General features: G+C 43.2%; 1 protein-coding gene across 1 annotated transcript; it reads right to left on the bottom strand.

Annotated features, from left to right (window-relative positions):
* Window positions 1-1,638: 1,638 nt before the first annotated feature.
* On the bottom strand, window positions 1,639-12,027 carry LOC142651110 (uncharacterized). Its single transcript, XM_075826005.1, has 5 exons — window positions 11,878-12,027; window positions 3,321-3,378; window positions 2,676-2,753; window positions 2,129-2,214; window positions 1,639-2,007 (listed from the first exon to the last, which is right to left on the bottom strand). Exons 1-5 carry the CDS (start codon window positions 12,025-12,027, stop codon window positions 1,678-1,680), a joined length of 702 nt encoding a protein of 233 aa, XP_075682120.1. The 3' UTR covers window positions 1,639-1,677.
* Between the last annotated feature and the right edge of the window lie 453 nt (window positions 12,028-12,480).

The following is a 12,480-nucleotide window of genomic DNA, read 5'->3' as shown; positions in this document are numbered from 1 at the left end:
GGGATTCCACAGAGTTCCGGAGCAAAGCCTATACTAGCGCTCTGCCCGGGACTCCGCTCTGGGGAAGACCCTGGCAACACTGTCCATATATGGACAGCGATGTCAGGGAATTCCACAGAGTCCCGGAGCAGAGCCTATACTAGCACTCTGCACGGGACTCCGGCTCCGGTGAAGCCTCCATATGTGGACAGCGATGTCAGAAGATTCCACAGAGTCCCGGAGCAGAGCCTGCACTAGCGGCTCTGTGTCCCACGGACCGCAGATAACCGCAGATGACAGCCCCAGGGGGCGCATGCGGCCCTCGGGCCGCGTGCTTAAGACCCCTGATCTAGACAGTCATGTTGTGTAAAGTTTTTCATCCTATTATATGCTGATAAGAGGATTTGAAAGGCATATCCCTTGTCACGATTCAAAAAAGATCTCAAACAATATTTTCCGTGCGAGGAGAGGATAAGTCCTGCAGTCATGGAACCATTGGGAACACATACAGTATATGAATGTTTGCAAATGTAAATGTTTTTCTTCTAAAAAATCAGACGACACAAAAGTTCTAGTTACAATTTATAATTTATTATTAATACCTACAATTATCACTAGTTTTACCCTACAGCCCTATTTATAATATTACTATTATACTATTACTATTTATGAGGTCCCTATCCCTAAAGATGTTGATCCAGAAGAAGGCGAAAACCCCTGGACATTTTCAGCCAATCTATGTCACAGGGGGAAAATTCCTTCTTGACCCCCAGAAAAGGCGATCAGTCAAACCCTGGATCAAACCCTACTACTAATACTATTATTACGCTTATCCTTATCATTATTATTATTATTATTATATTACAACTAATGGTATTATTACTATTATCCTTATTATTACTACTGCTACTGTTATTATTACTGTCTTTTATTTTTACTAGTACTAATTTTACTTCTTAACATTATTACCATTATTATCACTGTCATGCCTATTCTTATTATTATGCTACTATTAATATGAATTAGATCCCCATACCTAAAGTTGTTGATCCAGAAGAAGGCAAAACCCCTGGACACTTTCAGCCAATTTGTGACACAGGGGAAAATTCCTTCTTGATCCCGGGAAAAGGCGATCAGTCAAACCCTGGATCAAACCTATTTATCTTATTAACAGTTATCTAACTAATATTACAACACTAATTTAATTACTACTACAATTATTATTAATTGAATTACAATTTTTTTTTCCTTTTGTTACTAATATTATTAGACTATTACTATTCTACCATTTCAACTATTATTAATACCACTATTATAATACTATTTTTACTATTATACTATATTATGATGTCCCTATGCCTATACTGTTGATCCAGAAGAAGGCGAAAAACCCTGGACACTTTCAGCCAATTTGTGTCACAGGGGGAAAATTCCTTCTTGACCCCGAGAAAAGGCGATCAGTCCTACGACCCTGGCTCAAACACCCTACTTTTATTAACATGTATCGAATTAATTATTATTTATATAATCATATTTATCTAATTACTGCTAGTATCTTATTAATATTATAATTTTATTACTAGATTGTTATCTTTTTTATGACTAATATTACTATTACACTATATCATATATACTATTGCAACTAATTATTCATATTATTCTAATTTATACTTTTATACTTTTAATATTAATATTATATCAGCAGCAGAGAGGTTTCAGCAGGATCGTCCATAAGATGTTCGTCTTTCCTCTCTTGTGGTGGTCCACGTACTGGCGGATGGTACTCTGCCTTATCCTGCTTCTTCTTGTGATGTTCTTGATGTTGATTGTCTTCACTCTCTGCATCTTCTCTCTTCTTGTCTTGTTCTTTTCTTCAGTGCTTTCCTTTTCTTCTTCCAGGTCTTTGCACAGTTCTTTCATCATCAGAGATCTTTCTTGCCGCTCTGTTTTCTCCATCGAAGGTCTAGGCTGTTCTTCCTCTTGTATTAGAAATAGTTTCTGGGCTTCTGGGTTGATCGGCATGAGACGCTAATAAGACAATAGATTAAGTTACTTGTGTATTCAGACATTCTCAGAAACCCTTCTATACGGATGTAACTTCCAACAAATCTTTCATAAAGGCAGAAAAATAGCCAATATTCCCACTAACTTCCATCCTGTAGAGGGGTGAAGGCAGAAGCTTGATACAATAGGCCAGTCTTCTTAGCTTTTCCTCTGGGGTGATGCTCATATAAGCTGAAAAGAATACAACCAGATAATGGGATCAATCATAAATGGACAGAAACCGTCACAAAACCAGTGTTATAAATACACAGCCAAATCATCAATAGATGGAGGAAACAGAAGCAATGCCGGGACTTCAGACAAGGTTTTTTTAATTTAACATTTACTTTATTAAACTTAATTTGATTATTTTGGACCACTTGGGGAGTTTTACTTTGGATTATTCCTTTTTATTATAATCACAGCAGCCTCTGAAGTTGTGCCTGTATCCTCACAGGAATTGTTAAAGAAAGTTTATTGGAAACTTGTATAACTTTTCATTATACAAGAATGACCTTAATTTCCTGAATCCATAATCGCCCCTTAATATGGATCTGAGCTTGGGGTCACCTGTTACCAGCAAAGCAGTAGAGACCAATCTGACAACATACAGTACAGAGAATGGTCAGTCATCCCAGTGTAAAGAATTATACCTGATCCAACGCTGGCTGAATGGCCGGTCCACATCGTCTCCGGTGCAGTCGTCACTCCAACTAAATGTCTACCAAATCCTATAAAACAGTCAACATATAGAGAAACCATTAAGTGAAAAGGTAACCTGTATGCTGCACTCTTTACTGAATACAATGTGCTACCCAAGCCGCCAATGTTCTTCAGCTCCAAAGTGTCCCAATGAATCAGCGCCTGGGCCCCAGTGCAAAATCTGTAACGGCCCCTCACCTGCCATGTGCCATTTATAATACTGGTGTCTCCATACGAGGCCCTCAGAGGGAACATTGGGCGTCCTCCGGCCCCGGGTGTGACTGCCCCCTCCACACCCACCATAGCTACACCCCTGATTCTCACCAGTGATGGAGGTGAGATGGAGAACGGCAGCACTACTGCAACTACACAAAACTTCTAACACAACATCCATCCAAATACAAGATGTGGCAAGTGGAGAAGTCATTGAGTAACAGCCGCAGCTTCACCCACAAACATTTTATCTTATCATGTCAGGTTTTAGGGTAAATAATGAATATTTTGGAGAATCTGTTATTATGAAATGGTAATAACATGTATGAATATGTGTGATGAGATAAGTCAGCCGTCATCTATATTATATTCCGTGATCTTACCTGAGAAATCGCAGTAGTCGCAGTCGTCCGTCTTCACTCTCAGCTGAGATATAACAGACTGAAGACAACTGAATATTTTTCTGTTTCAAATTCAAATCCAGCAATCCTATTGGCCTTCGTTTAGTGCAGTTACCATGGTGAGAGAAACAGGAACATATTTAAAGGGACATGAATCTCTTTTACTGTATGTTTCTTATAATACTATATGACATGAAGCTGTAGAGATAATGTGTGGAGCTTATATATCTCTTTACATTTCTACAGGATACCTAACGAATGTGTTAGTAACGTGTCAGTTTTGTTATTTCATTCTACATGTTATTCAAACATTAGTGTCTACTATAAATTCTTTTATTTCCAAAATATTTTTTCCTATTAATCAACTTTTTCTTGATTACAGTCACATTATAGATTATTTGTTTAACTTTTTTATATAGCGAGTCTTTCCCCAGCTTTACTATTTACTATCTTCTCTTTCCTTAGTATCCTACAAACATTTAGAAAAGATATTTAGAAGCATAACATTGCTTTTTTAACTGTTTAACTGTATACTACGGCCATCTCCAGGTCAGTACAGCCTGGGCCTGTTTATTTTACTACTAGAGAATGAACGGTAAGGGCACATTCACACGTGGCGAAATTGCTGTTGAATTCCACTGCGAACAGTCTGCAGTGGAATTCTGAAGCAGCCGTTTTTTACATTTGTTTCTATACATTTTTAGGAAGGTTAGTTCAGATGTTGCAGAAAATAAATGTGCGGAAATTAGGCTGTGGAGCAGAATATTCCCTCCGCAGCATGCTCATTATGTTGCGGAGAAGAAGCGGAATTTCACAGCGTATTTTAGCCTTTGCAATGAAAAAACTGAAATCTGTGGCAAGTCCGCTGTGATATCTGCAACGTCTGAATTACCTGTCAAATATGCAAATGTTGGTGCAGATTCGCTGCGTAATTGCCCCAAATCTGCACCAACATTTGCAGCGGAAAAATTCTGCTATGTCTGAACGTGCCCTAATGGTTAACAAAAAGTAGCCTGGGATTTGTTGCTCTCCCCCCCCCCCCCCATCCAGACCGCAATAAGTGATTCGTTTTACAAATATTTGTAATATATTTGATTTGTATCCTGCCGAGCGGCTACTTAAATAGGAGTGAATTTGACTCGTCACGCATGCTACGGATGAAGCCGTAAAGGACGAAACCCTGGGTCTTCTACTTCTGTTTAGATGCACTTGTTTTATATTTTTTCACCTTTTGAGTATGATTAAAACCTTTCTAATTTAAAACAACTATTCTGCAGTGTTGCTTTATATACAATTGATCTCTCAGAAGGTCTTATTAGATCTCTTTGGGAGCGGAGATCGTGTGGAACTAGAAGTCCCAGCAGAATCCCACAGAACAACACCTGTGCAGGTGGACGCCTACTCATGGATGGTAGAGTCCTGACCACAACAACTGTTATCTGAGGAGACCGGATGGTCTTGTGATGACACAGGATGTTAGAGCGGTGGAGTACACGTTATAGTTGTTGCTTTATAGGTACTTTGGACTACATCTGTGTTTACCTGCTCCAGCCTGAGGTGTGTGTTCTCATTTATGCTCATTTAGAATACTAAATTTTTCTATATCCAATAGCGTGCCATGCAGCAGGATAAATTTTGAGCTATTTTTTTGTTTTTTTGGCATCATGCAGACGTCACTACATATGTCCTCACCAATACATGTACTGTAGTGGCTCAGTTTTTCCATATTATAGAAGTATTCCAGGCTTTCTAAAAATATTCATATCAGCTTGAGTAAAAATGTTAAAAAAAACTATTAAGCCAAATTCAGTAGTTTATTATGTGTGTTTAACACTTTTTATATCTACCTTGGAAAGTGTCAAGACAAGGAGAAATAGATAAGAGTACAGCGGCCAGGAGGTGGCGTAAGGAAGAGAAAAGCGTCTGACAGGCCTTTGTGCCATATTTATTACATGAACCCTTTTGACAAATTTGTACCATTTCACTGCCTTCTAAATTCATTCATCTTACGACACTATTGATACATTTGTACTTTCACAAATTTGTGCCATTTTGGCCACAGTTTAAATATTCATATTTTTATGTATCCCTCAAAAATTACTCTCCTCTCCCCTAAAAAGATCATACAGCTACACATAAAAAAGGGTTTTTGAGTAAATATCATATAACAGTGAATAATCCATACTTATTTGTAGTTTTAAGGGGGTTAAAGATGACTATATAGTAATCTGGCCTATTGCCACCTTAGTAGGAAGCTGCTGCTTATGTCTATAGCTCACAATTACTCGTGGATTTTTAGAGGCAATAATTGGGTGCTCTATGGGGCCCATATACTGCTCTCACACAGGGGCCCATATACGTCTCTCACACAGGGGCCCATATACTGCTCTCACACAGGGGCCCTCTGCTGTCTGTGTCCACCCAAGACAAAAACATTAAGGTCACTGTGTGATAAATGCCTAAAATATTTTCTGACATTTACACAAAACTGTATAAATTGTAGACGGCAACTAAATGCGGTAACTGGGGACTTGTTTATATGTTGCATGAGTGTGATCAATTTGTGACATTTTTAGTAAATGTCTACAATTCCTGCAGAACCTTCCCCCTATCATGGGATTGTTATGTATGCAATTATTTCCAGCAAGTAAAGTCTATATTGGGTGGGACAGCATAACCCACCAAACCCCTCTTGCCCAGCCCTGCAGTTTCCAATACTAAAATGATTTTCCTGGTAGGGCAGGAACAGGTGCACGGTGACTATTAACGCGACAGAACATAATCGCTATGTGATAGGGATGGGATTTTACACCATGCCCCCTGTAGATAGTTCCCCACATACAACCCACTGTAGATAATGCCACTTACACTGCCCATTAAAAAAATAAACATTACTTACTAACTGTCCCCGTTCCCATGCTCTCCTCTAGCGATGCAGGCCTGGTGTCCTCTGACCAGTAATAACATCATAGGTAAATCGCTGAATGGCGGGGCAGGAAAATAATAGTTCCCTTACCTCGCCAGCGGTAAGTAAACTGCTGAATTGTATCCTTGTCCTAAGGACGTGGATACAATTGAGTGCAGGGGGACCGGGTCTGGCTCCCGTTACTCCCTGGTTCCACAAACAACCGGTTTGGGAGAACTGGGGACAACCAGCCGGATCCCACAACTGCCGACAGGAACACATTGCTACGGGAGACTAGGTGAGTATTGTAATTTTTTTATCTCCATTTTCCCGATTTGTGCACTGCAAACCCTAAAAGTTTCGGATTTCGCTGAATCCAAAACTTTTGATAGATTCGGACCAAATTCAATTATTTTAGAAGTAAATCCTTCATCTCTAAGCACTTCTTTTTTCAAAGTTTCTTTTAATGTGATACATTTTTATTAGATTTTAGTAATTTAACATAAAAAATGGATACAAATAATACTGTTATGTAGCCCTCTGTAGGGCAGAAAGTGTTTCTCAGACTTGCCTGTTGTTACATAATCACATGCTCACATTTCAGCGCCATCTGTGTACCCTGGATACCGGACAGTGCATGTGCAGACAGCATGGCTGTCTGGCCAATCAGAAGACTAAGTGTGAAATTTGAAACCGTAAAACAGAGGCTTCAGTGCCGGTTTTTAGGTTAATTCCATAGCCAGGTTTGTGCATTCCAGGGTATTACTATTTGTATTTGACTCCTGCTTTGTCCCCACTGTACAGTTCTGCTATATCTCATTTGCACAATGTTTGCTTGTCTGACTACTCTCCTGAACTACCCACTTCTGTACTGCGTAGTATGTACAAAATACTTCATCCCTGGTACTGCATCTCTCTATACGTCTGACTTCAGTGAACTACTTCTGGACTGCTTGACCATGCTAGAATTCTTATCTGCTGTACATCCTACCTGGTACATCTAAACGTAATTACAAGTGTCTCCTTAGTGCCTGATTCCATCCTGTTATTCAGACATTCAACCACTGAACCAGCTAGAGGCACCTAAGTCCTTAGCTAGTACCTTTACCCTAACCGAAGTTGTGGTAAAGGGGAGCGCTACAGGTGAAATTGTGCCATCCAGTTGGTTCTTTCCCTGGGTATCACAGTCAATGTATGTACAGAGGCCATTGAGCTAGTCATCAGTATGCTGTTTGGGCAAGGAGGGGGGATTTGCTGACTTGTGGTGTTTCTAGTGTAGGTTGTGCTTCCACTCATTTGTGGTGAGTAGAGATGAGCGAACTTATGAAAAGGTTTGGTTCGGCTAGTTCGCCGAATTTCACGAAAAAGTTTGTTTCGGACCGAACTAGTTCTGACCGAACCTGTAATTTCCGTGCACCGAGCATGGCACTGTCCAGGGTGCTGAAAGAGTTAATGGGCTGCACTAACTCTTTCAGCAACCTTGACAGTACATGCTCGGCGCGCGGAAAATACAATTTTAATGTAATAAAAAATAAAAATAAATACATTCATACTTACATTCCTCCTGTCCGGCCTCCAGCGATGATGTTTCATCCATGTCGCTGCTGCAGCCAATCACAGGCTGTAGTGGCGGTCACGCATGTCAGGATGACGTCAGAAGGGTGGCCTCCAGGGATGACGCTTCATCCCACGTGACCGCCTCTGCAGCCAATCACAGGCTGCAGCGGCCTCTGCAGCCAATCACAGGCTGCAGCGGCCTCTGCAGCCAATCACACGCTCCTCTCCTGAAATACTCTGTGCTGCCTTAAACTCTGTGGACAGGTCAGGATCCTGTTTCTTTTAAATGCTGCTGGGGAACCCGCTCGATCCACTATATAAGGTTGCGCTACAGTGCAGCATTTAAAAGAAACAGGATCCTGACCTGTCCACAGAGTTTAAGGCAGCACAGAGTATTTCAGGAGATGAGCGTGCAGATTCAGTGCTGCTGTGAACTCTGCTCTTAACATTACGTAGCTCTCAGTCTGTTACCTCTCCTCCACTCCTGTCCTCAATAACACCTTCACATGATTGGCAAGTCACCACGTAATGGTAAGAGCAGAGTTCACAGCAGCACAGAGTATTTCAGGAGATGAGCGTGCGGATCTTGTGCGGGGTGGTGACTTGCCAATCATGTGAAGGTGGTATTGAGGACAGGAGTGGAGGAGAGGTAACAGACTGAGCTACGTAATGGTAAGAGCAGAGTTCACAGCAGAACAGAGTATTTCAGGAGAGAAGTGTGCAGATTCTGTGCTGCTGTGAACTCTGCTCTTACCATTACGTAGCTCTCAGTCTGTCACCTCTCCTCCACTCCTGTCCTCAATAACACCTTCACATGATTGGCAAGTCACCACCCCACACAAGATCCGCACGCTCATCTCCTGAAATACTCTGTGCTGCTGTGAACTATGCTCTTACCATTACGTGGTGACTTGCCAATCATGTGAAGGTGTTATTGAGGACAGGAGTGGAGGAGAGGTAACAGACTGAGAGCTACGTAATGGTAAGAGCAGAGTTCACAGCAGCACTGAATCTGCACGCTCATCTCCTGAAATACTCTGTGCTGCCTTAAACTCTGTGGACAGGTCAGGATCCTGTTTCTTTTAAATGCTGCACTGTAGCGCAACCTTATATAGTGGATCGAGCGGGTTCCCCAGCAGCATTTAAAAGAAACAGGATCCTGACCTGTCCACAGAGTTTAAGGCAGCACAGAGTATTTCAGGAGATGAGCACGGCCGGCCACGGGCAGCCGGTCGTTTTTCCGAGCCGTGCTCCCATTATAAAGTATAAGAGCACGGCCCGTAAAATAAAAAAATAGAACATGTTCTATCTTTTTAACGGCACGGGCACCTTCCCGTGAGAAAACGGGAAGGTACCCGTGGCTAACAGAAGTCTATGGGCCCGCTATTTCGGGTCGTAATTACGACCCGTAATAACGGGTGTTTTTACGGTCGTGTGCATGAGGCCCCGTAATGACGGGTGGCTACATGTGTGCACCCGTCATTACGGCAGCGTTGCTAGGCGACGTCAGTAAATAGTCACTGTCCAGGGTGCTGAAAGAGTTAACTGATCGGCAGTAACTGTTTCAGCACCCTGGACAGTGAATTCCGATCAGAATATAGAGTAACCTGTAAAAAAAAAAAACTCGTTCATACTTACCGAGAACTTTCTGCTTCCTCCAGTCCGGTCTCCCGGCCGTTGCCTTGGTGACGCGTCCCTCTCGACATCCGGCCCGACATTCCTGGATAACGTTACAGCCCATGTGACCGCTGCAGCCAATCACAGGCTGCCGCATCAGAAAAGAAGGTCGGACTGGAGGAAGAAGAGGGACTCGTCACCAAGACAACGACCGGGTATTTTATTTTTAATCAGCAGCCTCTTTTCTCTATCAGTGATTGATAGAGACAAGTGGCTGCCGATTTGTATAATATTTTTGACCGGGTTCGGTCAAAACGGGTTCGGCCGAACCCGGTGAAGCATGTGGAGAATCAGCGTATACAAGAAGTAGTTTGCGGAGGTCATGATTAACACAAACAGGATCATGACTTTTACACTTCCTTCATGTACATAGAATACCGGGGGCAAGAAATAAAGCACAATGCGAACATATTTTTGTAGGCCCCAATAGATCCATCCACAGAAATCAGCTTGTGCAGAAATTCTTGACCTTCGGGGTACAGAGCTCCCAAAAGATACATGGTGTCTCAGTGTGCCGTGTCACTACTCTCCCCACTCTAAAGGTTTATAGAAATATGAAAGACTGTGTGCAGAGGGAGAGACTAATATGGGAGGAAAAATTACACTGGTTTTCTAAAACTCAACATATACTAGAAGACCGATATATTGGAAGAGAGAAAACTCTAGATGATCCCTTATGTGTGTGTAGCAGAGTGGTCTCAAACTCGGCCGGGTAAGTGGGCCACATATAGAAAAAATGGGAAGTTGACGAGCCGCATTACTTTCAAATTTACAAAATTATTGTCAATCAATTAGTTATTTGAACTACTTTAACACGATATTACTCTAATAATAATACTACACTACTATAATAATACCGCTAGGTTTAAAATTTGAGAGAATTTTCCACGTGCTTATTTCAACAATCCAGTTTTCCGGTTTAAGTGTCGCTAAATGCAGTCCGGCGGCTCAGTTGGCAGTGTTTGGCAGACACACATGTCAAGATTGGGCAGCCCCTTTTTAGATAGTGCAACAGAGTCCTCTGTAGATAATGCCACAGTGCCCTCTGTAGATAATGCCGCAGTGCCCTCTGTAGATACTGCCGCAGTGCCCTCTGTAGATACTGCCGCAGTGCCCTCTGTAGATAATGCCGCAGTGCCCTCCGTAGATAATGCCACAGTGCCCTCTGTAGATAATGCCACAGTGCCCTCTGTAGATAATGCCACAGTGCCCTCTGTAGATACTGCCACAGTGCCCTCTGTAGGTATTGCCACAGTGCCCTCTGTAGGTATTGCCACAGTGCCCTCTGTAGATAATGCAACACACCCCTAGATAATGCCACAGTGTCCTCTGTAGATACTGCCACACACCCACTTGTAGATAATGCCACAGTGCCCTCTGTAGATGCTACCACAGTGCCCTCTGTAGATGCTGCCGTAGTGCCCCCAATAGATACTGCCAAAGCGCCCTCCATAGATGCTGCCACCGTGCCCCCCATAGATGCTGCCACAGTGCTCTCCGTAGATGCTGCCACAGTGCCCTCCGCAGACGCTGCCACAGTGCCCTTTGCAGATAATGCCACACACACCCCAAGTAGATAGTAGTGGAATAACCCAGCCAGAGTGTTGCCGACGCTTTGGCTGGGGATTCCTCTGCTGTTGGAGCCCCTAACGTCACTGTCCATACACAGTGACGTCAGGGGATCCTCCTGGACCGGAATGTGATATCAGGGGCAACCCCAGAGCCGGTGTCCCGGAGCAGAGCACTAGTATAGGCTCTGAGCCGGAACTCTGGGGAAACCACTGATATCAGTGTCCATATACGGACAGTGATGTCAGGGGCTTGCCCAGAGCTGGAGTCCCGGAGCAGAGCAGCTTCTAGCACTGTACCTGGGATTCCAGCTCTGCTCCTTACATCACTGTCCATATATGGACATGGATGTCAGGAGAAATCCCAGAGCTGGAGTCCCGTGCAGAGCGCTAGTAGGCTCTTCCTGGGACTCCAGCTGTGCTCCTGACATCACTGGGACTCCTGCTCTGGGGAAGCCCCTGACATCACTGTCGATGCATGGACAGCGATGTCAGAGGCTTCCCCAGCGTCCCAGAGCAGAGCCTATACTAGCGCTCTGCCCGGGACTCCAGCTCTGGGGAAGCCTCAGATGTCGCTGTCCATATGTGGACAGGGATGTCAGAAGATTCCACAGAGTCCCGGAGCAGAGCCGATACTTGCACCCTGCCCGGGACTCCGCTCTGGGGAAGACCCTGACAACACTGTCCATATATGGACAGCGATGTCAGGGAATTCCACAGAGTCCCGGAGCAGAGCCGATACTAGCACTCTTCCCGGGACTCAGATGGAGCATTAAATAGGACTTTGACGCCATTTGAAAACTATTGCTCTGCTTTCCAGAAGTCTGCATACCTGATATCTCTTCTTTATAGGTTTCTCTGAGAAATCCTTCAGATCATCCACAAGCTCTGCATCTCTTGTAAGATACAGGAAATCATCTATATAAAATTGTCGCGGTGGTGCAGGCCACCAGTCAGACTCTACTCTATGTTTCCTATTCATCCTGACACCAGCTGGCATTGTCAGTCTAATAGGGGCACTGTAGAGCACATATGGTAGTGTTGTGCTGTAATTATTAACATGTTAACTTTATTGTACGGATTGTTACAATTACAACAATAACAAATTTTTTTTAATTAAAAATTATTTTTTTTTTTTCTCACTGTCCCCTTTAAGCTGCATGTCAGCATGGCTGTGCATCCTAGAAGCTCTCCCCATTTAGGGAAAGTCTGTTCCTGCGCAGACTTCCTGAGCTTGGTGATTAGTGATTGGGCAGAGCGCTCCTGATACTCTCTGACTGATCACAGAGAGGGCATGGTAAATATGCAGTAGTACAGCTGCCACATCATCTCTATGCCCTCCTATGATCAGTGCAGGGAGAGAACAGGAAGCTAAATAATCAATGTTCCGCTTCCTGCAACAGCCAGGACAAGCTGGAACCTGGACAGGGGATTA

The sequence above is a fragment of the Rhinoderma darwinii genome, chromosome 1 (genome assembly GCF_050947455.1).
Source record: "Rhinoderma darwinii isolate aRhiDar2 chromosome 1, aRhiDar2.hap1, whole genome shotgun sequence".
Classification (NCBI taxonomy): domain Eukaryota; kingdom Metazoa; phylum Chordata; class Amphibia; order Anura; family Rhinodermatidae; genus Rhinoderma; species Rhinoderma darwinii.
Note: the sequence above shows the minus strand (reverse complement) of the source record. Positions and strands in the feature narration are given on the sequence as shown.

Bases quoted from the DNA above. Each gene is read 5' to 3' on its own strand.
- LOC142651110 (XM_075826005.1), bottom strand. From the start codon at position 12,027: ATGAATAGGAAACATAGAGTAGAGTCTGACTGGTGGCCTGCACCACCG. The intron at 2,754-3,320 runs GTAAGATCACGG...ACTGTTTTATAG, and splicing joins CGACTACTGCGATTTCTCAG to GATTTGGTAGACATTTAGTT. The intron at 2,215-2,675 runs GTATAATTCTTT...TATTCTTTTCAG, and splicing joins TTCAGCCAGCGTTGGATCAG to CTTATATGAGCATCACCCCA.